This window comes from Dicentrarchus labrax, unplaced genomic scaffold, assembly GCF_905237075.1.
Source record: "Dicentrarchus labrax unplaced genomic scaffold, dlabrax2021, whole genome shotgun sequence".
NCBI lineage: Eukaryota > Metazoa > Chordata > Actinopteri > Moronidae > Dicentrarchus > Dicentrarchus labrax.
The window spans coordinates 25,347,962-25,372,896 of record NW_026136706.1 but is presented as its reverse complement, the minus strand read 5'-3'; the positions used below and the strand labels follow the sequence as shown (position 1 = coordinate 25,372,896).

Here is a 24,935-nt window from a genome sequence, read left to right as displayed (position 1 = left end):
TCTCTCCCTCTCTCTCTGAACAAACAGCCATTTGATAGGAATGGCACTCTGCTTGGTGTGTGTGTGTGTGTGTGTGTGTGTGTGTGTCCACATTTCTCCCACTCCGTGGAAGTTACTGGGACACTAAAATACTTTTAACTGCCAAGACTGTGTGACTCTGTGTGTGTGTGTGACACAAAAGTCATATGACCAGCAGATGGCTACTGTACATCTTCAGTCTGAACCCGACACTCAATGAATTTGATTCATGAGAACACACACGTGTAAACAATTGCTCGCCAGTGTCAGTGCTGTAGCTGTATGAAGGTAGAGTCCGTCTTTATGTCAAAATGACAATGATCTGAGCAACCTTTAAAAAGCACTGCAGTATATTCAGTAATATTAGTTACTCAGCAGAAGATGGCCTTCCAAATATTACTTCCAAAATAGTTATTTAATATTACTTTTTGTTACAGTCACTTTCACCCAGCACAAGTTTGTCTTAACTCATGAAAACTGCATAACACCAAGCCAGAAAAGAAGGATTAATAAACACAAATATTATAGTGACATACAGTTGATACACGCTGGGATATAACCAATCAGGGTCGCCAACTTTAGCTAAAGAGATGAACCAGGGGGATTCCCTGTGAATGTGGATAACCGCAACTAAACTACTTTTAGACACTTCCATATGACAGTAAAGCAAAGTATGTCACATGTACAGTTTAATGGAAATTAAGTAGCATAAGATACAATTTCATTAAAAACAATAGAACTGCAAATTATTTAAACTATTTTCCAGAGTTCCAACCACAAACGAGCAGATCTTATTTATCGAGTACCTGCTGCAAACGCTACAAAGCTAAAGATATCATATATCCCCTTTAACACAATCAGTTAACTCACAAAAAGCAACTAAAATATGATTGGATGTTTTTATTGCTGAACAACACTTATTTCATTACGTAATGCCATTGTTTGCATTTAGCATGTGCCTTGTCTATAATTCCACACAAAATAAAAGATGACGATGCAAGTTAATGTTTTCACTTTATATCGATATATTGGATCATTGGACTTTATCTATCAATATATCTATTCAGAACGATGTATTGTTACACCCCTATCAATAAATAATTGTTTTAAAGTGTCAGTTAACCAGATATCAAGAACAACATCTATTGTTTGCGGTGCAAATTGAGATCCATTTCTTCGATTTGTGCCGCCAACCCAATACAATCAAGAGGAATTTAATGGGGTGTACCAAATGTAATGCACAGGGATAAAAATGAGTTCAGCTGAGCCCTTTCCAACCTGTGATGCTCACAGAAAAACAATTTTTACTCCAACTGAAGGCGGGGGCTAAAAACTACTTTTTGTCCTTTCACCTACGGGGTTGTGGTAGCCATGAGGGCTGCCAAGTTGTCAACCACTGGAACTATGCTTTAAATAACATAAAAGACTACAGACTGAACCACAGCTGACTCATGGCACCGAAAAAATGTGTCATAGAAAAGACATCTTCCACACAATGTCACAGAACTTACATATTTAACAAGATTTTACAGAACTGGCTTCAACCTCAGTATGTCAACAAAACATCACAGAGCTCACATATCCTGAATCACATCCTGTACTGAATACTAGTAGAGAGCAGTCCTTAAGTTTTTGGACAGTGGCACAACAAGTCTTCATAACTAAATGACAAAAAGATAGTTTTTCAACTATTCGCTTTGTAAATATATAGTGGAGTTATGGTATAACCCTTACCTAGCACTCCCTTTTGCCTATGTTGCTATCACAGCCTCCCTGTGTGCAACTGAGTAGAGCGACTGAAACTGCTGCTTTTTCTCATCTGTGTCAGTGAATTAAGGATTTATTTCGACCAAAGCAGAGTTGGCGATTTTTGGGAAAAGTGGAAATATGAACAAATATGGTTTGGTTCATTTTATATCTGTCCAGTTTGAATAAAGTTAAGACTTTTGTCTATGGAGTCTGGTGGCGGTTTCAGGTTAAACAAAAGGTCCATCTCTGAATGTTGTTAGACACTTAGAATAACAATCTGAGCCTGTCATGCACGAAACAAGCACTTTTTCTGGACGTACTTGCATTTGTCCCCTAGGATTAGCTTAGCCGTTTGCTACTGCAGCACATTTTGTGAATATTTTCATGTCTTTGTCGGAAAGACTGTGGAAGGGCTAACAAAGACTGTTTTGGTGATTTTTATGTGACGTTTCTGTCCAGTTTGAAGTGTGTTTTACGATTATTGTCAATGGAGTCCGGTGGGACTTAACTTACATTTGTATTGGTCTGGCATGTTGAGCTCTAGTGCAACATCTAGCAGCGGATTTCGTATACATAACCTAACCTAAATTTAAAGGTTAAGCTCTGGTTCAGTTAAGGTAACTAAAATGATTTGGCTGAGGCTAGGGGAATGTTGGACAAAAGAACACCACTTGAACTTCTGGTTGGAAAAATTTCACAAACTGTGACCTACAATGTCAAAGTCACAAACTATGTATGCCCAACCATGACCTTTTGCTACTTCCACCTTTGCTAATTAGAGAGGACAGTCATTACTCACATGACTGCGAGAGGTCACTTGACAGTAAAATGTAAACACTGGTTGTTCTAAGTGTATACTATCAGCTCTCTAAACCGGCACACTGGATTTGAATTAAAACCACCACTGTAGGTTAGGACTTTTAAGATTTAATTTGAGGGTCTTTACATCAATTTTGAGAGAAAAGTGTACGAATTAATTACAGTTCCCCTCCCTGTCCTCTTGCAGTAAAACAGAATGAGGACTGTGTATATGAAGTGCTTTTATTCCTATAATTAATGTATAATATAGTGAAACAACCCAATCACGGTTAAATAATTGATATCGATAGCGCATTATCCAAAATGTAAGGGTTGCTCTGTATATGTAGCCCAAAACATTCTACTTCGGAAGGAGGATCAGTCTGTCGGAAGTGCCGCTAAATCTACTCCCCCGAGATGGTTTGAACTAACTGACAAAATTACACCACAGCATGTCTGCAGTGTATAGTGAGCGGTGGAGAGAGAGGTAGATGAAGAACAGTCGAAGGAGACAGAGAGAGAAGGCGAAAGGCAAACAGAAAAACTCTGCAAAGGCGAGGAGAAAAATAGGGCAAAAAAAAAAAAAAAAAAAAAGAGGCATCCGTCATATTAAACTTCTCCAAAAAACACCAGAAACAGTAGCTTCCCACCCTGTCTACACACACACGCATGCTCTAGAGCCAGACAGCCAGTGGAACATCTGACTAAGCCAATGCTGAGCTGTTATTATAGTATATGGCAGAGAGGGAGAGAGAAATAGACGGAGACAGAAAAAGCGAGACAGAGAGAGATATGTGTGAAAACTGAGAAAGTGAGGGAGCAAAGAGGGAGGATTGCAAAAGGAGCATTCGTGGGTGTGTGTGCATCTAGAAAGGGGTAATTCAGCGATGGACTGCAGAGAATGGAAAGAGAGACAATAGAGCGAGCGGTATATATAAATTGGGGAAGAGTGATAGACAAGAAAACAGGGCGAGGCAAGACAGAAAGGTATGAAGACGTTTATGGGCAAAGGGAGAGGTAAAGAGAAAAACAACCAAATATTAACCATATTCAACCAGACCCTGTATTAATACAACTCCTCCTCTTCCATAGCCTAACCACAGCCAGAAAAACATCAACTGGAAGACAAAGGTGATCCATGCAGTCAAACTGGGCCTAGACCTTTTTCACAGCAGCCATTCTGACATGAACTAGTAGGGTAAATCAAAGCTTGTAAAATCAAGCTTACACTAACTTCCAGCAGTTTTTGCGTTCACTATTTGGGTCGATTATACAGTTTGTGTTGTTCTGTACTGTTAGTGTTATGCATTGAATATAACAAAATATGTCACTTAGTCAGGGGTTGTCAGTTTACTCAATGATAAAAAGGGTTGGGTGCCCTATTCCACAGCTCATTATGACTTGGAAGGCCAATTCTAAATGATCACATCATAGAAATTATATGGCTTTTTTCACCATTTCTTCAGAAGTTTAGCAATTTCAGCACAACTAGCTTTGGTTAGTGTATGTGTACATTCAACAGGGAGCTGTTGTGTAAGTTGATCTTACATCTTTTATAACAATGTAAAACAAATGCCTTTGTTCCAGTAACATAGGTTTCTCCAAGAATATCATTTCAGTGAAGCACTGTTAAATCTCTGTCTCTGTGCACATGTGCAGTGGTTTATTCCTCACACACCTCCAGCTGACTGTGACCAACTCACTGAACATGTCACAACTGGAAACTCAGGTTTTCTGCTTTTTGCTGCTCTGATTACTAAGTAGCAAAGTGTGTAGGTCTGTTCAATGACTGTCACCTTCTGAGTCTGACAGATTCTGATTTATTAAATGTAAATGTACTAAATGACTTTGTAAGTAGAAGCCTCATTCCTTTCATAAATGGCCTTTGATATATGTTATGTTGTGTCTCCTCTTCTCCCAGAGGATAAAGGTTGAATTTTCATTAAAAAAAACTTTCAAAAAGGTTTCAGTCTTGAGACTAATAGCAAGCACTAACAAAATCCTCCTTCAGTTTTGCTGATTCAATAAGCACCATATCTTGACTTGTCTTTACTCCAGAATACACAAGAATTTCCCATACTTTATGATAATAAGTCCCCAGAGGGCTGACAGAGCCATGGGAGCGAAACTAAAGGGAGCACCACCGCCCTCCACATACAAGATAACAAGTACTGCCACGCTTCCACTACCCTGCTGGGAAAACAAATACAGTAGTCTCTCAAGCCAGACGAGTCTCCAATGCCACCAGCACAGTTATCCACTACAAATTGGTACTTAACAAAAGATAAACAGATTTAGGCAAAGTAAATTAGTCCTACACAAAAGGGGACAGGAGGGAGATCAAATTTATCAAAAAGGATTTTTTTTCACTTTTTCACCCCTTCACATCCCCTCTTGGGAGCACCGTTTGATTTTTTTTTTTACAACTCACAGCACTGTCATTCTTATTTTGCTGTCAATTAATAAAAAGAGTTCTCAAAATCAATGTAAAGCCTAATTATGAACAGTCCTAAATGAAAGACTGACAGTAAAAAACTGCATCCAAGAAATCCATAGACAGTGCAGCTCACAGTTAAAGCTGCACTCTGCTGTGTCAGCATATGAAATATGAAACGTATCAAAACATAATGTTGGAACTGTGTTGTTTTTTCTTTGATGTTTTCAGGAAAACAGAAGAGGAGGATCCAAAAATAGCTAGCTAGAGTTTTCTAAATCCTAGAAACAATAAACTGGAGCAGAACAACAACACACCCACAGTGAAAAAAGGCTGGAAAAATTCATTATGGTATTTTCATTGGACAGGAAGAGGTGGGGAGACACAGACAAGCAATATAAACCCACATACACAGTGTTACAGTGCAGGAGACCTGGGTGTGCATGGTATTCATTTTGTATATGTATGCATGTACTGTGCACACACAGTGTGAAAGACAGAAAATGAGAAAGAAAAGAGACAGTGAACGAGAGAGAAAGAGAGTGTGTGTGTGTGTGTGTGTGCGTGTGTGTACTGTGTGTGTGTGCAAGCCTGTGTGTGAGTGCGCGCAAGTGTGTGTGTGTGTGTGTGTGAGTGCGCGCAAGCCTGTGTGCATGGTGCTGACATTTAGAGGCAGGGTAGTACGTAGGCGTGGGGTTGCGCGGTGAAAAGGCCACACTGTGTAACACTACAGTGGGAGGCCATGACTGACATCTGTTTGGGGTAGTGTGTGGGTGGATTGTGTGTGTGTGTTGTGTGTGTTTTGTGTGTGTGTGTGTGTGTGTGTGTGTGTGTGTGTGTGTGTGTGTAGCAGTGAAAAGGGAGGTACTGTAGTAACAGTGGACAACAACCAGTTCAAACCAAAACAACTTATAAAAGTCTGGAATCAGAACAACCAACACAACTGCTAAACCAAACTCCATTCAAAAACTGTACATTTTAAATCAAATAAACCTGCTCTACAAGACTGAAGACCTTTCAACAAAGCACTAGGAGTCACACTGTAATTCAACATACATGCAATCACCCAATGCAGTTACATTTGACCAGTTCTAATAGTTTTCTGATTGTTTTATCATTTAATTGAATGTTTTAATTGAACTGCAGTTCAAAGTGGGTTAAAAGTGATAGGACTCCTTCTGTACTCCTTCTTATTATTTCTGCTCTTTTGGTTGACTGTCAAATAAAAGTTCAAAGATGGGCTTACTTGGATGTGAGAGGCTGGTTGGTACGAGGCATTAGCACAGACGCCTGCACACAACCTGAAGAGGTTTTTCATCGCCGACTGCTTCTCTGTTCATATGGTGACATGGCTGGATACTCCTCATACACACACATCAACTACACACGCATCAACACATATACATATAACCTAAACCTACATGTAAACTTAATGATAAGCATGACACACTAGAAAGCACACAATTACGGTGCTGCATGTATCTCCCACAGTTGGCACAAGCACAGTCTTTCTGCACACACACACACACACACACACACAGCCCTTGCTCTTGCCCATTGTAACTGGATGGGAGACCCTGTAGCGCTGAGACATCTGTGGGTCATCAGCTCGTCACAGGCCAGAGAGTGAGTCTCAATCAGGTGCATTCAACTCCTTTTCTTTCCTTAAGTGAACAGCAGCTCTGTATGTGGGTGTGTGTTTCCTACCTTGTCGCTGTCTACAGTGTTCTGGGACGTTCTGGAGGCGATGGAGATGGTATCTGGTTGGCTGCTGCCGTCTCCCTGACTGTCTCCATCTTCACCTCCCTCCCTGAACACACACACACACACACACAATCAGAATGAGTATTTTTCTTTAAATCATTGGCAAACACAAACAGATTCAGAGTGAGAATGGGACAACACTGATGTTGTAGATGGGACAATATAACCTTGGAAAGGTTTCAATCGGCTGCGATGACACTTTTTACCACGGTGATAAGGCTTCTGCCCACAGTGCCACTGTTTACAATGATGACGCTTCCAGTTGTGGCAACAGTGGAGGTGGGAAAGAGTCAAGTCCTAATTCTTCTTGTTGCATAAGTGTCTGAGGAATGATTGCTCAAATAACAGGGGCATTACTGGCTGTGCTTTCACTGAAAGCATTTCATGTCATTCCTCTTCTACATGTCCTTTGAAGTTTGTTAAATGATTCCATGATGCTATATTAATATTTACTAATGTAATGAATTTCTGGTTTAAACAGCCATTTTGAATTTTTAAAATGTCAGAAATAGATTCAGCATCAATAAACTGTAAAACCGCTCCAATATTGTCCAAATCAACACACCAGTTGTCCATATACGTGATTATGCTAAGTAATGCAAATAATGAAAATTGTCCATCGTATGCAAGTTGGCATTCAGCCATTAATTGCTGGGGACCCATACTGTAGCCTGCCAACATTAAACTTTGGGGTAGTCAACATTTCTGGGTTCACATTGCTGGCACGTAGACTTGGTAATCTCACGACGACGTTACATCTCTGTGATGACGTCACATCTCTAATGACATGTAAAGCAGATGTTTCTAATGGCAAAAACATAGACAGACATATGGAAAGTGCCAAATAGTAGTAGTAATAATAGCTTTGATTTGATTCACTGACATCATGACAGGTACGGTGGAAAATGAGGTTCAGTGGGTACACAAAAAACACAGTGATGTAAACCTGGCCCTATGCTGTGACTCCAAATTATTTACCAACCCCAGTTTATTTTTCTCTTACTACAAAAGCACCTTCCCAATGGTATTCAGCTGGGTATTGACTGCACCGATGTATGTTTTGTAAGCACTTATTTTACTGAATCAACATGATGAAGTTGTTGATTCAAAATCAAATTTTCTTTAAAATGATTTGTGTGTGTGTGTGTGTGTGTGTGTGTGTGTGTGTGTGTATGTCTCCTTGCTTACCTCTTGGTGTTATTCCTGGGTTTGGTCAGTGCTGGTGCTTTAGGCATGTGAAGAGGCTCCTTGAGTGCCCCCTTGAGGTGAGTCATCCTCTCCTGGATCACCTCCCTGATGTTTTTAATCCACTCCTGTTTAGCTTCCATACTGGACGCCTGGAGGAGAAGCAGCAGAATAACTATGATTATAAACCAGTAAACCGTCTAATCATCTAATCAGCACACATCAAATCAGAGGACATAAAACTGTTTTCATTTCAGTGTCACTCACCTTTAGCACAGTTTTATTGTCAGAGGAGGGGGTTCTTCCCGCCCACAGGGCAAATTTACACGGATCGCCCTCAATGTGCTCGGTCACACCCAACTCTGACGTCTGTGGGGTGGGAGGGAAGGAAGAATGTCAGTGACAGCTAACAGTCCATTTGATTAAAGCACACAGTAGTTACAGTTCTTACATGCAAACACACACACACACACACAGGATAAAAATAGCAGATGAAAGCAGGTCTGACACACACCTGCTGCACACACACACACACACACACACACACACACACACACACACACACACACACACACACACACACACACAGGATAAAAATAGCAGATGAAAGCAGGTCTGATACACACCTGCTGCACTCACACACACACACACACACACACACAGACTCTCACCAGTAGTTTGTTCTTGTATTGGTACTTGGTCCTGCCAGCCGAGTCTTTGATCTCCTTGCTGAAGACTAGGGAGAACTCAAACAGGAAGAGGTGTCGGTCCCGCCCCTTCCTGATCAGCGAGCGTGGATCCCAGACCTGAAAACTGTCCTGCAGGATCAGCTCGCCCTGCACCTCCAGGTTTTCCTCAAAGCCTGAGCAAGAGGAAGACCAAGACTTAATATCAATGTCAGTCATTAGGTGTGATAGCAAATTAAACAATCTTATGTCTAGAAAATGGTCAGCGGTTAATGGATTCAAATATTTTCATTCATTAAATCTGAACACTACAGGCATGTTCATTTATGGGTTCAGAAATTATTTTCCAGACATATATTCAATTCTAATAAGAACAGAAGTGATGGCATTATTATCCATTTTAGTGCAGCAGTGTGGATACAGTATCTCACCTTCCAACATGGCGAGATGCATGGCATCATTAGCTCTCTTGGGAACACTGAGCATCACCTCCAAACCATCCTTAATCTCCCCTTTACCCTCCTCACAACAAGACAGTAACTCCTGCAGAATGAGAGGAATATAAGTGAAAATATGTGCTGTAGTTTATCTCCACATTTGTACTACATACATGCATAACTCTCCCTCATATCTTCTTTGTACATGTGGTAATTTGCCCCAAATGTTCACTCTTTGTGTAAAAATTTAGAGTTGAGTGTTTGTGTATGCACCTTAAGCAATAGTTGGTACTTGGTGATCCTCTGGACTGGTTTGATGAGGTAGGAGGAGATGGAGTTAGCCAGTCCACGTCTCTGCTGAATGTCCTGTTTATACCAAAATAAAGTCAAAGAAATAAAAATTGTGATGAATGTTAATTGTTCCTATTCAGCATGCTGCTGAACTTTTTTAATGATCAAACAGCTCCATCTGCTGACAAAGCAGGCAAACTACAGGAGGGGAATGCGAAACCTGCAGCTATACACAACCAATTGTTTATTGTTCATGCTCCACAATAAGCATCCATCATAACAAAAGCTCTGCATCATGCTCCTATTGGTTAGCCGCTGTGTCTTTGCTCATGATTCATTACTGCTTTAGTTATTAGAGTATCTGTTTATTTCCCTGAAACTGGTACTGGAGCGAGCATGTGCAGAAGAGAATGCATTAGATATCTGAACATACTCTGAAAGAACGTTCATCATTTTAACACTTACCCAGACAGAGTTGCTTACATTAGACATTTTGATTTGGAATGTTTTTCTGATGATTAGATGGATTAAAATGTTTTGCTCATGTGATGACATGCCATGAAAAGATGGCAGAATAAACGTTTACTTACATCGAAGAAGGTGCCGGCATGCTCCAGTATGAGCTGGCTGGAGTCGGGTTTGTTCTTACAGTAATTTACATAAATGTGGAACTTATCAGCCTGTAAGGGGAGGGGAGGGGAGGGAGGAGAGGAGAGGAGAGGAGAGGAGAGGAGAGGAGAAAATGTTTGAAATTTACAGGGTCATTAATTTTATTGTGCTTTATTAAAGCCCACCCCCTTATTATGACAAAGGACAGAAATCAGGGGTCAAAGGTCACTGCCATCTTGAATAAATGCTAACTCTCACCCAGGTGACGAAGCAGTGACCGACATCCTCTGGTAGTTGCTCATAGTTCACCAGCTCTTTCAGGAAAATACTGGAAACACACAAACGCACACAGTAAAAGATCACAACTGAAAAATAACTGATTGTGTCCTATGATCTGGCTATTCTCAAAATGTAGCAGGAAGACAGCACCAAAAAAAAACTAAAAAGTTTATTCTAAACTCCAGTGCGTTAGAAAGTTCCTTTAAGATCTAAATGGAGTTGGTGAGTACAAGAAAAGGTTTCCTTGAGGAGCCAGCACACAGATCTCCAGAGGTACTGCAAGGAGATCAGAAAACAAGGGAGTTCCTCAGAGGAACCTTTGGAGTTTAGGAAATGTCTATGAAGGCAAACCTCAAAGACACTCCCTCAGCTTCCCTGTAGCTACAATATTAGAAATAAACAAGAAAGTTCTCCTCAGTTAAGAGCATTTCCACTGCAGGAAAGTTGTATCATCGCTGACAAATGTGCAAAATTGCCTGCAATGATGTTTAACTGAGCACTATTTGCTTAGATGCTGTTGGACCTGAAAATACAAATGTGCTATGGTTGTCGTTATGCTGTGTGCTGGTTGCTAGGGAATTCCCATATCTTTGCAGCTTTCAGAAAGTGTAAAATTGGTGGAAACATGGATCAGTTTGAACAAAGACTGGCTCATCCATCCTGTGTCTCTCACTTGTTGTGGAAGTCGTAGATGTCCTGCATGTTGCCGAAGATGATGTGCTCCTTGTTGGCAATGCCTGGAGGAATCTCCTCCACGCCGCTGGTCATCTCCCACAGGTAGGTCTGAGAGGTAGGCAGACAGACACACAAGTAAGGCAGACATAAAGGTATGTGCCCAATCAAAACAAAACTGGGACAAGCAGAAGGCTTTTTCTCACCTCCAGACACTCATGAAGATCTCTGACGTAGGTCTTCTCTGTCTGTAGAAGCTCTGCCATGATGAACCTGAGACAAGAAAACAGTTTAGACTATCGCAAACAGGGATCAAATGGCATGACTGAATGAATCTGTGTCTGGTTCTTCCATGGCCACATGAGCCTGTTGACGCTCCTTATAGACTTTTATCCAAAACAAACAATTCATGACGAGACAAAACCTTTTCAGGAGGCTGCAGAGAAGATTTGGAACATTGTAAATGATGCTATAAGCACAAAGATGTGTCTATGATGTAATTCTGAACTTTGGGAAAGCTATGGGATGCAGATGATCTCCATTATTAAGACAGATATTATAGATTCTATCTACTCCCACTGTCTCAGGAGTGGATAGGAATGAGTTTGGTTGAATAGAGTGAATTACTGCAGCTATGTTATAACTACATTGTGTATTTGTTTTGGGTTTCCATGTAAGACAATTGTCACAATTGAGATCTGATCCAATTCTTGTTAAGTTAGCCTGCTGGTACTGATTCCTGTACTCACTCTTTCTTCCTGGCGGACTTCCTCTTTTCCTCGTTGACCTCGTGGTTGGGGTCACGCAGTTTGACCTCGGGGTCGTCCGTCAGGCTGGCGGGGATAATGTCCAACTCCAAGTCTTTATTGTCCTTCAGAAAGGGACAGTAATAGTCTTTGTCAATAATGTGAAACAAAAATTGATAAAAACTTTATCTCATATCTGTGACCACACTAAGTCTTCATGGAGAATCCATCAGTGGTGCCAAACCAGAGGTCTATATCTGGTTTCAATATCAGCAGCGACTACATGTGAAAACCAAGTGCGTGTGTGTGTGTGTGTGTGTGTGTGTGGGGGTGTGTGTGTGTGTGTGTATTTTCACCTCGGAGCTGACCCCCAGACTCCTCTCTAGGCTCTCCTGGTATTTGCCCATGCGTAGGGAGAAGTCGCGATATCTGCGGTCCACCGTGCTGACCCAGCGCTTCAGCTCCGACACGTGGGCGTGGCCTTTCTCCACCAGGTTGTCTGCCAACTGGATCAGCAGCTTCACCTTCTCCTTGGTTTGCTGTGGGAAATACATCCACACACACACACACACACACACACACACACACACACACACACACAGAGTACATAGTGTTCAACTGGAGAGGTCACTGATGTTCCGTGTCTTTATATGACTCTCAGTAATACAGCCCTGTTACAGTGTGTAATCTTGCTTATTTTGCTTTTTCTAACGGGGGGGTGAAATATTGTTACTTGTATATTTCATACTTAGAATTTGTATTTTATATGAAATTAGAATAAAGTTCACCTAATATAAACACTTTACTGGTTCCTCAAGTTTTCTTTGAATACTATTACGTTTAAAAATGTGTCTCCATTCTCCCTAATGGCTGACCCCGCCATTGTGTTGAAAATGAATGGAACATTCTGGGAGTGTTACCACCTGCTAGCTCCTATTCACGTTCATACAAAGACCAAATTGTATGTCACCATAGTATGAGCTGTCAGTCAAAAAATTAGGAGAAGCAGCCAAATTCTGCTCTGCACTCAACTAAGCCTCTCAGTTTCCTTGGTCCTTTAATTTGGCAACCAAGGAACACTAGATACATAATGTTCTTTTATTTAAATTAAGATGTATTAACGTTGTGCTACATACAAGTGTACCCAGAGAACTCTCGTGTCTCATTTAGAATGCATAGCTACTCAAGTATAAATCACAGTTCACAGGAGTGTAAATATGTACGTTTGTGCCAGGAGATACAGGTTTGACATATTACGCCTACTCGCTTGATATTCCCGGCAGTTCCACTGAGGCTCAATAAAGCTGCCAGTAGCTGATCCTTACACACGGACACACACACACACACACACACACACAGTGTACCTTGGCAGAAAGTCTGAAGTGATGGTAGTCGTTGAGCAGCTGCTGTGTTTCCTCGCTGCTGTCACCAGGTGACGTGTGTGTGGCCAGGTAAACTTCACCTGTCTCTTGGATCCAATCCAGTGCCTGTACATACACACACACATACACACACACACACACACACACACACAGATAAAGTTGATCCTTACTCTGTACATTTGTCTTTATAAACTCACTCCCTGATAATAAATAAAATAAACCAGATGTCCCTTTAGTGCTATACATTTCCCCAAAGCCAAAATGCAGCCAGCGCGCGCACACACACACACACACACACAAACACACACACACACACACACACACACACACGCTCTCTCTGTCTCTGACCTGTTTGGCACTGCGTTCAAACACCAGGTACTGCTGACACTGGTCCAGCCTTCGTTTCTTTAGTGTCCAGAAGTGAAGGACTCTGTTTTCTCTCTGCAGCAGCTCATTCAGAATGGCTGGACACAAAGACACACAACAATTACGTTAAATACACACTTCCTCCCTAATCCCAAAATGTGCTCCTTGCTCAGTGATGAGGTTTTCAAACTCAGCTGCACACTTGGGTTAGGTACATTATAACATAATACACACATACTCCATGCTAAACAATATGTCCATCTTGAATATTTGTGTAAGTTTATGTTATCTGTGTTATTGATTAGGTCTATCATAATCAAATTTATATAAATATCTTGTTTGAGTAAATAGTGATTGATACTAGCGTTAAGTTGCAGGACTTTTTGTGCGATCAGCAGTAGTAGTGTTGGTGTACACTGACCTTTGACCTGTTGTTCGGGCCCTCTGGCATGACTGGTGGCTCCAGGCATGCTCACATTGTTCCTGTGGATGTACTTCAGAAACACCTCAGCGTTCCTCCGGGCCAGGGTGCATGCCTGGAGCACAGGGACAATTCAAACATTCTCTTCTGACACCCCTCATCCACTGACAAAATCAGTTCAACATTTTACTGGTACTTTCACACCTGATCTGTTACGTGCATTTCTCATGTGCTGTTCATTCAGTGTCAAACATTGTCACTAATCAAGATTCATTCAATATGTATCCATCAACCAAAGGTCATTTGCAGATTTTATGAAATGCTAATGAAACTCCAAAGTGTCCAACAGAGACCTTCAAAGTAATTTAACTTTTTAATTTTGGTCAGATCCCTAGAGCAGAGCCTGTCTAAATGATGGATCTAATGGTTGTTATCTCTAGTTACATCAGATGATTATTTCACTGTCTCGTCTTTTGGCATCTTACCTCTCCTAAAATAAGTAAAAACCTTCATTAAGTTACATATTTAGAAATATTATCTAAATTTATATGTAAAAAAGTTTGTGATGCCATTTTATATTCTGTTCTATACTTTATTCTGGCTCACTGTCTATCATTCAGTGCTAAAAAGATCTTAACCGAATTTGATGTTTCACTCCTTCTGATTTTGTGTCTCTGATGTGGGACAATGAGAGGAGAATCACCTTGAGGAAGGCTTCTTTCTGCTCCAGGTGTTTACTGATCAGAGGTAGAAGGTGGTCACTGTCGCCCGACATTCCCAGTTTATCATGGCTGCCACACCAGTCTTCATCCCGCCGATACTCCTGCTCCAGGCTCTCTAACACGCTGCACACCTGCACAGACACAAAGGGTCAGCGTTCCAAGATCCAAGCTTAGGGAAAGCAAACTCTGTGAATGTGTGTGTGTGTTGAGGTGTACCTGTTCAGACGTCTTGTAGAAGGCCACAGAGGCATTAACGAGCTTCAGGCGGTCCTCCATCTTCAGCATCAGCTGCTGCCAGTGAACAGCCACTTTCTCAGCACAGCTTCGGATTGCCTCTGGATCATAGTGACCTGCCTGTAGCACCATCTGGAAGAGAAGAGGGGGTGGATAGAGGTGGAGGGTAATACATGGTCATGATGTACAGCCTGCAATATCTCCTGGACCCAGGAATGTAGAAGTACAGAATTCAGGATAAGACAAGGTATACAGTGTCTCACTTATTCAAAGTAAGTCTTACAAGTGTGCAACAATCTACTAAAGTAAACAATAAAGGAACAGTTGTAGTAAACATGGATTTACCTCAGCCTTTTGCTGGACCTGCAGAGCACTCTGATGAGTCTTCTGGAGAGAGTTAGCATGGAAGAGAGACTGGAGGAGGAAGAGGATGAGAGATAGTTACTATCAATTAAAATCACTGCCTCATTAGTTCAGCTCAATTTTAAAAGGTTCCCTGAGGGGTTTTTGACCACTATTAACTCCTATAATCATGCGTGAGTAAGCAATGTTTTTATCTGTGACTCCCAGTGGCGTGTCAAGTAACACCCTAATGTTCTACTACAAAGGTAGTGAAGAAGACTGCCAGCTAGTAAACATGGATGTAACGCTGTAGGTTTCGAACTTTCAAGAATAATCAGCTGTGCAAACTTTATGAGGAGGGAAATATATTGAGCAAGTTTCTTGGACACACACACAATGCGTGTGAACAGTGTACAGTAGGTACTGCTAATGTCATTTTGCAGATTTATGAGCTGACATCAGTAGTTAGATCACCATCATCCTCTATAAACTGATGTCTGCATATGAATGCAGAATCTGGCATTTATGTTTGTAGTCCAAGCAGTATTGACCAATTACATTTGAGCAGGCTTTGGATGCACGCAGGTAAACAGTCCATGTGGAGAGCAAACAAGGTGGAATGCAATCCCAGAATCCATCTGACGATGATTTAGGTTTTTATTAGCTTTCTAAAAAAGAGAGAGGGGATGACACGCAGCAAAGGGCCACAGGTCGGATCTGAACCCTGGGCTGCTGCAGCATGGACTCAGTACATGGTCGCCAGCTCTACCAGGTGAGCTAACTGGGTGCCTTTTCTCGTCGTTCTCATGTATTAAATTGCTAATCGGACTGCAGAGGAAGTCTTATCCCTTATCTGTTTTCTGGAAGCCCCGAAACATTAGCGGTTGCCCCCAGAGGGTCTGAGATTGATCAGATTATGGCAGAAGTCTGCACCAACCAGCTACCATCACGCCTTTATGTTCAGGACATATGCAACTACCTTAATGGAAGCTGGAATCAGATCCAGTCTATTCTTAATTTTGTCTTAAATTACAAATGCAATATTTTTTGTCGAGGATTTATAGTCTTAATATCTAAAATCTACTGTTTTCTTTTATTTTGAGATGGGTATTACTTAAAGACTATATTAAGACTCACATTGAAGTGTGTTTTGGGGTTTTCTTGATTGACAGCTGTCTAAACCTATCAAAGTAAGATGTGTTACTTATCCCATCCCAGCTCCAAGCAGGCTCCGTCTCCTTTGCCCAAATGTAATTACTGCCAAAAATGGCTGCGAGAGCTAAATCATACTTTAAAGGTTACGTCACAGTCTGCATCCATGTTTTCCTACAGTCAACACTCTGGCTCTCTATTGAGAACTGTCTCTAATTCAAGAAGAGCAGACTCAAACAAAAAGGTGGTCCAATGTGGGAATTTCATTGTTTGTATATGTGTGTGTCTGTGTGTATTTAAGCTATTTGCCAAGACAGTATTACATCAGTCTGATGGAGAATGCAGGACACACACACACACACACACACACACACACACACACTAATCAGAGCAGAAACCAGGCCAGAACACACATGTTGGGTCTGGGCCAGAGCGATGTGTATGTGTGTGTGTGTGTACAGTGCTGACCAAGGGGCTTTTACCCCTATGAGCGCTAACACACTTCTGGAGTCAGCTATTTAAAGCAATGCACGGAGTAAAACACACCCAAACTCACCACACACACACACACACACACACACACACACACACATTCAAACATACGTGGGGAGAGATAGCTCTTAAATGCATTTCAGCATTTCAATGTGTGTGTATCTGTGTTTGTGTGTGTGTGTGTGTGTGTGTGTGTGTGTGTGTGTGTGTGTGTGTGTGTGTATTAGCATCTGTTACTCTTCAAGATCTATGCAGAATGAAATAATTATTGAAATTGAAATAATTATTAGGCAAGCCCAGTACACACACACACACACATACACACACACACACAGATGACAAAGAGAGCGTGTGTGTATCATTGTGCGCACCCATCTGCTACTATTCAAACCAATGCACACTGAAATAATTATTACTATAAGTACAGAAAGCCTGGTTTGAGCAGCAATAATTAGGATGTGTGTGTGTGTGAGAGAGTGTGTACCTCTATAGCCATCTGGAACTGTTCATGTTCCCTCTGCAGCTGCTCGGCCTCAGACAGAGAGCTGGCATTCACCATGCTGGCATTCAACATGGACTCGCCATTACGAATCCAGCCCAACACCTAGAAAGAGAGAGAGAGAGAGAGAGAGAGAGAGAGAGAGAGAGAGAGAGAGAGAGAGAGAGAGTGGGGGAGAGGGAGAAATTCAAATCCGTGACAAAATACAAGACTTAATTAATCTTAATGAGAGGATATTATGTGAAATCTCTCACACAATTCTCCACAAAAAGATAATATACTGTACATACATGGATGTAAAAAGTACAATTTTTAATAATAGGACATTTATATTACTGTGTATTATCCAGATAATTCAATTTAAGCTGGTAAATTATTGGTCCATAATCATAATAATTAATTTGAATTCTTATACAAAACATTTGATAGGCTTAATGTTGCTCACTACATCACTACAGGTTATAAACTCTAAACCGATCTCATCGGTATCGACAATGAGAAACAGGTTATCATCAGTTATCGTATCGGCTGAAGAAAAATCAATATCCAGTTAAAAATAGTAAAGAGTGTGACGAACAGAAACAACATACAGTTGCAAAGAGTATGATGTTATGGATGCAGAGCCTATTGGTGTGCAGGCTTAAGTGGCTCAATGCTGGGCATAAGCAATACTAAACCAGGCAGGAAATAGCGTGCATATAGAATGGTTGTTTAACTAACGTGCAGCAGATGGCAGCATAGTCTGCCAGAAATAAAGAAGCACAGGAAAAAGAGCTAACTCCATACTCTGAAAAAGTTTAACAAAACCAAATTTAACTGTAATAAATACAACTGTTTCCAACATGAGTTCAATCTCTATCACAAACGTAAATACTGAATCATCTAACCTTGTGTCAGTGCAGTCAGTGGTGACTAGAATGTTGCTAAAATAATTTTATCAAACCCTCCCAGCTACTTACTGATTCACTGACCTGTTCACTGTTTCATGCTCTATAAAGTACCTGACTGCAGAGTATCTACAGCTTCTATGGTCAACATCAAAACAAGGATAGCCAGTATATTTTTATCTTGTAGTCTGTTAAAGGGTAACGTTGGTATTTTCAACCTGTAGCCTATTTTCCCATGTTTTTGTGTCTAAGTGACTAATGGACACAACAGTTTTTGAAATTGGTCCAGTATGGAGTGAGAGAGCTGCAGCTGGCAGCCGTGGAACTGGCTGAAAAGTAATCCTTATGGGCAATTGCGCACCGCCATTATACGTCCACTAAAGTGCTTGTTTTTGCCGCTGATAGACTCAGATTGTTGTTTTGAAAAAAGGTCAAATTACTGTTTTTGTCAATAGAGTCTGGTGGCTTTGTACAGAGTGATATATCTGTAGCTTCCAGTTAAACGAGAAAGATCTTACTCTTTAACATAACATCTATCTCTGTGGGGTCCTTCCCGTAATGTTTTCAGACACTTATAACATTCTGAATCTACCAGTGGCAAAAATTGCCCTGAAGGATTACATTTTAGCCTGCTGCACAGCTGCAGAGTTCTCAGTCAATACTGGACCAATTTCAAACATTGTTGTCCCCATTAGTCACTTACACACAAACACATGGGGAAAGAGGTTTCCCATTAAGTGTAGTGTTGGATTGCACTGACAGACACAGATCTGGAGTAGTGGTGGCTAGTCAAAGCTACATTCATTCTAGATATTATTCCACACTCTGCCCACAGTTATTTTAAGTAATCTGTGCACTTTACTGAACTGCGGCTGCAAGTAAGTATCTGTTTGTACTAGATCTATGACCAGAGAATAGGAGTGAGGGTGAAGCAGTGGGGGGTGTGTGTGTTTGTGTGTTTGTGTGTGTGTGTGTGTTATTAGCACATTGCCATAAACCTCATAAATTATTCAGTTGTATCCATCTGCAGCAGCAGTGTGCTTCCTGTCTAAACACACAGCATGTTCATATTCACATCTGCAGTAGCTTTTTGACAAAAAAACATATTCTTTGCTTCAAGCAGGAGGAAGTGCTGGGTGATACTGTTGTCATTGCTCCAATGTGGAGTCGTCAGTCTAAAATTTGATTTTCTCTTTATTTCCTTTGTTTTTAATCATAAAAGCTGGTCCATCTTGCTCCATTATAGAACTATAATATTTCCTTTTGTGGATTTAGTCTTTTGTGGCTCCAGAGGGAGCTGTGTGGAGTCTGATAAATTGCTTTAAGTGATGTCACTTGGTGTTAGAAAGAAGTTCAGACCTCTGTAGCCCGCTCCTCATCTCTGCTTAAGGTTTAAGGCATTAGCCGCTGTTATAACACACACGAATATCTGACAGAACTGCTTGAGATGCATGGTGGGTATTGTAGGTTTTGACAACAAAGTGGACTGCATGAAATAAAAAAGACAATATCTCTGGTTCTGCTACATTGATTTTGTTCTTTTCTTTTAAAACCTATCCATTGTGAGTGTAAAAATGCTAAATGGGTGAAGTATTTAGTTAATAGTTATGGTACTGTAATGCAGTATGGACAGTCAACAGGATGTTTACATGTTTACAACAGAACTGGTGTCAAAAAAAAACTAATTTTATGAAAACATACAGACAAATACATTTCTATTTTTTTATTAGCAGGAAGCAGCCACTCCGCCTGCTTTGATGACCACCATACTGTTAAAAAATGAATAATTTCTTTGGGAATTATAGCATGGTTCAAACAATGTTTTTGACCTAATACTTAAAACTAATGTCCACATACTGAAATGTGATACAATTTAAAGTATCACAGTACAGGCCCTGATTGGCCAGCAGCAGCAACCTTACACCTGCGAATGGAGGAGTGGATCCTGTTCCAAATTTCAAAATATGAGGTACTGAATGATGATTCCTCAGCAAAATGAAAAATATATATTAAAGACGCCCATAAATTAATTTTTTGAGAACTGCTTCAGTCCCTTCAGTGGCTGCTGCTGCTGTTTGCGTGTGCGTTTACCTGTTTAACCTCGGCCTGCAGGTGGCGTAGCTGCAAGGTCTGCTCCAGCCGTGTGTGCGTGTGCTGTGCGTTGAGCTCCACCTCCTGCTGCTTCTCGTGGAGGAACTCAAGCAGCTCCTGAACCTGAGAGGCCAAGTCCATGTCCTTCTCTCCTGTCAGCTCGATCCCTGCGCGCGCACACACACACACACACACACACACACACACACACACACACACACACACACACACACACACACACACAAACCTGCTGTGATTTATCAAGTTAACTTCAATTCCCCGGCCTGCAGCTCTGTAGACAGGACTCACTCCTCACATAGCCCCCTCATTTACACACTGTCACTTTTACATGACTTTTTATGTTTGTTTGCTTTTTAGCTTTGAACACAGCTATTTCCCCAGTATCTCCAGTCTTAATGCTAACATAGACTGAACATGTCCTGAATCCAGCTGTGTACTGGACATGAAGACATTAGTGATACATATGGACAAAGGAAGAACCTAATCGTATTTCCAAAAATACTGAACTATTCCTTTCATTTCACAAATTCAACTCAATAAAAATCTGTAGTATCAGTTAACAATTAATGCTCCACTTCACCAGCGACTGGCGCTGCTGTTGAACAAGAGTGTTGTGTGGTGGATGAGAGAGATTTATCACTCCAGGGGGCAGGGTGACAGAGGCAGTGACCTCCACATATACACAAACAGACACACACACAGTAAGAGGATTGTGCCGTGACGATTTTTTAACCCAATTCTCTCTCCCTGTTCTGCACAACACGCTTTTCTTTTGGATCACAGTTCATGGTGGCGTCTAAGCATCAGGGCTCCCTCTCTCCTCCGCTGTAGCTGTAAATCCACATGTGAGCCTGCACAGCCACATTCAGAGGGCAACAGGGACACGCATGCTCACATCTGAAGTGCAGGGTGAATGCATGAGACTGATAGAGAGCAGCCTTGTTTTTAATATCTCGTCTGGTATGAGCACTGGACTTTAGTAGATAGAAACAAGCTGACCAGGTTTGAGGAACGGTTCAACTACTATTGTATTCTAAAGCAATAAAGAATGTGCCTAATTTAGTTTGTAGTGTATGCACAGCACAATTAATCTCCCATACACTTCATTTTCCTTCTCATAGAACAAAAGAGGTGTGTGTTTTACCTGAAGCCTGGACCTCCATGATGTACTGGTGTAGGTCTTGACCCTGCTGCATCACTTCATAGGTCATGTTGTTCATGGCTGCCTTCCTCTCGGCGTGCCTCTTCAGCCTCTGCTCAGCCAGGCCAATGTCCTCTGCGCTGCCGGAGGAGGCGCCGCCTCCCCCACTGCTGCTGCTGCTGCTACCACCTGAGCGGCCAGTGTCGGTCAGCTGGCGGGATAAATCCTCGTTCCAGGCGTCCAACTCCGCTGTGACCTGCAGGAACAGAAGCAATGTGCCCACGTGGAGACACAGTTAACAACACAACACTCCAAAGTCAGTGGCTACTGCATTTTGTTTTGGTATATGAATAATGACTCATTGTTTTCTCTGTCACAGGGGCACAAGGTATTGGCATGTTGTACAGCTGTAATTAGTGGTTATTTAGTTTAGTTTAGTTAGTGGTTTAAAGCCAGGTTCAGACAACACAATATTTTTGTCGGGACGTGGAAAGGCGTCCCGGATGCAGTATCGGTGGTTGTCCACTATGATACACAACACAGGATACACTGCGCAGCCACAGGGCTCAGCTGGTAGAGAGGGTTGTCTAGTAATCGTCTGGCTCCTACAAGTCCATTCAAAGGTGGTCGGATTCAAACCCTGGGCCGCTGCAGCAAGGACTCAACCTTGGTACATGGGATGCCAGCTCTACCAACTGAGCTAACCGGGCTGCCCTAGTTTTCATGTCTTTAAACTACTAGTAACTTAACTGAATAAAAGTGAACTTGAAATGACACAATGAAATCAGCGTGATAAGGACTACCTAAAATGCCAGAAACCATCTTTGGGAAAAATGCATTTGAAGTGTAGTTTGATAGAGATGTCTTGGCTTCACTTCTGAAGAGCTGTCATGTCGTCCATCTTTATGTTTGTTGATGGTTGGAACCTATTGCTTACCTCTATAGTGTACTGCTCAAATATGCGTAACTGGAGAAAGATGTCCAGCTTGATTTTGCGTTCGTGGAACAGTTCCTCCATCTGGCCCTGGGCTTCGTCCAGCTGCTGCAGCACCCCCTGGATGTGTGCGATGGAACTGCAGTGTGGCGTCTTATTGGTCGACATGGCTGCATCTCTGTGGAAAGAGAGATAGGGGGAGACATTATACCAAACACAAGATCTCTCACTCTAAATGAAACAAAGTAGGAATATATGCTGTATATTTTTGACCATTGATTAAAGGTGTACATTTCTAAAAACAAAGCACAGTATTCTAAATTATTCATATCATTATTTATTTTAAATGACTCATATGAAATACAGAACACCTGTGTGAACTTTACCTCACAAGTAATATTAAATTATTTCCTTTCACACAAATAAAAGTAAGAGATGGATAAACAAAGAGATGGAGACAGGAGCAGAGATAAAAAATATCATTATATATTTGTGCCAATATGGTAATTCATAATGAATTTAACTTTTTAATGACATCTTCATGAATATTATTACCTGAGCTTCTGTATGAATCCTTCTCTCTCTTTAATAACATTCTGAATATTAATATCATTATCTGTGCCTCTGTATGATTTTTTTCTCCCTCTCAAATGCCATCATGAATAATAATTTAAATTGTATTATTATTACCTGAGCTGCTGTATTAATTCCTCTCCCTCTTTAATCACATTGAGCGTTGCCTCCAGTGTGGCAGTCTGCTGCTGTTGAAACTGCTGGATCAGAGTCTGAACCGAATCCACCGAATCGCAGCACACCTCATCCAACAGCTGCTTCTGCAGCTCCTCCATCCACGACCACAGCTAGAAGAGCAGATTGGCAAACAAACAGACAGACAGACAGACAGACAGACAGACAGACAGACAGACAGACAGACAGACAGACAGACAGACAGGCAGGCAGGTTAACAGATGCAGGATCAATCCATTACCACATAATTGTCCTTCCACTGAACCACCTCAGCACTGCTGTGTCTGAAAATGCTGGATACAGAAAATAATTCAAAAAAAATTAATAACTGGTGCAGTTACAATACAATGTGTTCTTTTTGTGATTGTGTATCCCACCTCCTTGGTGTGTGTGTGGAAGGAGACAGACATGTCGAGCAGCAGTTTCCTGTGTTCCACTCGGCGGACAAAGTCCTGGATTCGGACCTCCAGGTGTCTGGCTGCCTTGTAGATTTCCTCGGGGTCACACTCTCCGGTCTGAGCCAGCTGTTCAGCTGCCTCCAGCAGCTTATCTGCATTAGTGTATGTGTTCTGAAAGGGGAGGAGGGAACACCATCACATATATCAATGATCTAGATATATAATATATTCATTGGCTTAGTCTTATGAGTCTGTGATTCAAGATCAAGCTTAACTTTATTATCAATCAGACAATACACAGGACAAGTGCACATCAGAATGAAATTAAATTGCATTCGCTGTAGGTATCAGATGTGCTCGGCCCACCACATCCGCTCGGGGTCCTGTGTTAACAACTGCTGTAACACATCATGATTGGCTGTATTTCCAAAAGTGTATGGATGCCATATTGTGCCGCAATAAGACCCTGTCCAGTTGCTCATGTGCAACTCTCAACAGAGATGAGAAGGAAACAACACATGGCTCACTCGCAAGATACTTCCATCAGCTCCAAAAAAGTGTTACAATGCATTCTATTATTATTATTATTAACTTTCATAACTTAACAAAACTTTGGCACCACTTTAGCTAACGTTAGCCAAGTTGTCTGAAAACGCAGGACTCCGAGCAGATCTGGTACCTACACCAGCACACAAATGTTACTGAAACATACCATGGTGTTCTTAACCTCTGCCTCCTCACATTATTTTCATAGATCAGGACTCATGTATTATCACTCAAATGATCACTTATCACTTAACATTATGATTCTTTCTTTAAAAACTAGATCAGGCGCGCCACACACACACACACACACACACACACACACACACACACACACACACACACACACACACACACAGTCAATTCATTGATTCCACTTCCTGTAAATCAACAGCGTAAGGTTTCTTGTTTCCACCTCCACCTGCCCTGACAAGGGAGTGTTAAAGCTTTCAGCATTCACCAGGAGGACAAAATGGATTAGTGTCGGTATATTCTGGTAAGTATGACAGATTATCATTGGAATATTTCACTTCAGGAAACATATTACATCTGAGATACTTTGGGGTGGCTGGAGGTTTGGGGGTGTGGCACTAGAGTGATTAAAAAAAGATTGATCCCAATTATTCAGGAATATGAGTTAGGGTATTTGGGTGAGAGCTTACAGTCTGGATATTTCACATGTTAGAGGGATTAGTCAGAAGATAAAGATTATAATTTACATGGGATTATTACTCTTTGCTGTATGACTGGTTTGGTTCAGGGTGGGGATTATAGCAGGGAGACGACAGGAAAGCAGAATCACCCCTGTCACCTCAATGTAGAAGCCCAGGCATGACTTTTTAGGACAAAATTAATGAATGGAAGATAAAAAGTAAAATAAGTAAAAATAATTAAA

General features: G+C 41.3%; 1 protein-coding gene across 2 annotated transcripts in view; it reads right to left on the bottom strand.

Moving 5' to 3' along the window:
* The window catches only part of kalrna (kalirin RhoGEF kinase a), a 148,795-nt gene that overhangs the window by 56,478 nt on the left and 67,382 nt on the right, over positions 1 to 24,935 (bottom strand). For both annotated transcript variants that reach the window (XM_051403569.1, XM_051403571.1), the window contains exons 15-38: positions 23,477 to 23,668; positions 23,043 to 23,212; positions 22,356 to 22,530; positions 21,422 to 21,674; positions 20,257 to 20,423; positions 17,264 to 17,383; positions 15,139 to 15,207; positions 14,776 to 14,925; positions 14,541 to 14,690; positions 13,838 to 13,952; positions 13,399 to 13,514; positions 13,033 to 13,155; positions 12,025 to 12,207; positions 11,672 to 11,793; positions 11,129 to 11,195; positions 10,924 to 11,033; positions 10,230 to 10,299; positions 9,953 to 10,042; positions 9,345 to 9,437; positions 9,066 to 9,177; positions 8,620 to 8,810; positions 8,216 to 8,317; positions 7,952 to 8,100; positions 6,707 to 6,809 (exon numbers count right to left, since the gene is read on the bottom strand). In XM_051403569.1, coding sequence (XP_051259529.1) covers positions 6,707 to 6,809; positions 7,952 to 8,100; positions 8,216 to 8,317; positions 8,620 to 8,810; positions 9,066 to 9,177; positions 9,345 to 9,437; positions 9,953 to 10,042; positions 10,230 to 10,299; positions 10,924 to 11,033; positions 11,129 to 11,195; positions 11,672 to 11,793; positions 12,025 to 12,207; positions 13,033 to 13,155; positions 13,399 to 13,514; positions 13,838 to 13,952; positions 14,541 to 14,690; positions 14,776 to 14,925; positions 15,139 to 15,207; positions 17,264 to 17,383; positions 20,257 to 20,423; positions 21,422 to 21,674; positions 22,356 to 22,530; positions 23,043 to 23,212; positions 23,477 to 23,668 — 3,192 coding nt within the window. The remainder of the gene's footprint in view (positions 1 to 6,706; positions 6,810 to 7,951; positions 8,101 to 8,215; positions 8,318 to 8,619; positions 8,811 to 9,065; positions 9,178 to 9,344; positions 9,438 to 9,952; positions 10,043 to 10,229; positions 10,300 to 10,923; positions 11,034 to 11,128; positions 11,196 to 11,671; positions 11,794 to 12,024; positions 12,208 to 13,032; positions 13,156 to 13,398; positions 13,515 to 13,837; positions 13,953 to 14,540; positions 14,691 to 14,775; positions 14,926 to 15,138; positions 15,208 to 17,263; positions 17,384 to 20,256; positions 20,424 to 21,421; positions 21,675 to 22,355; positions 22,531 to 23,042; positions 23,213 to 23,476; positions 23,669 to 24,935) is intronic.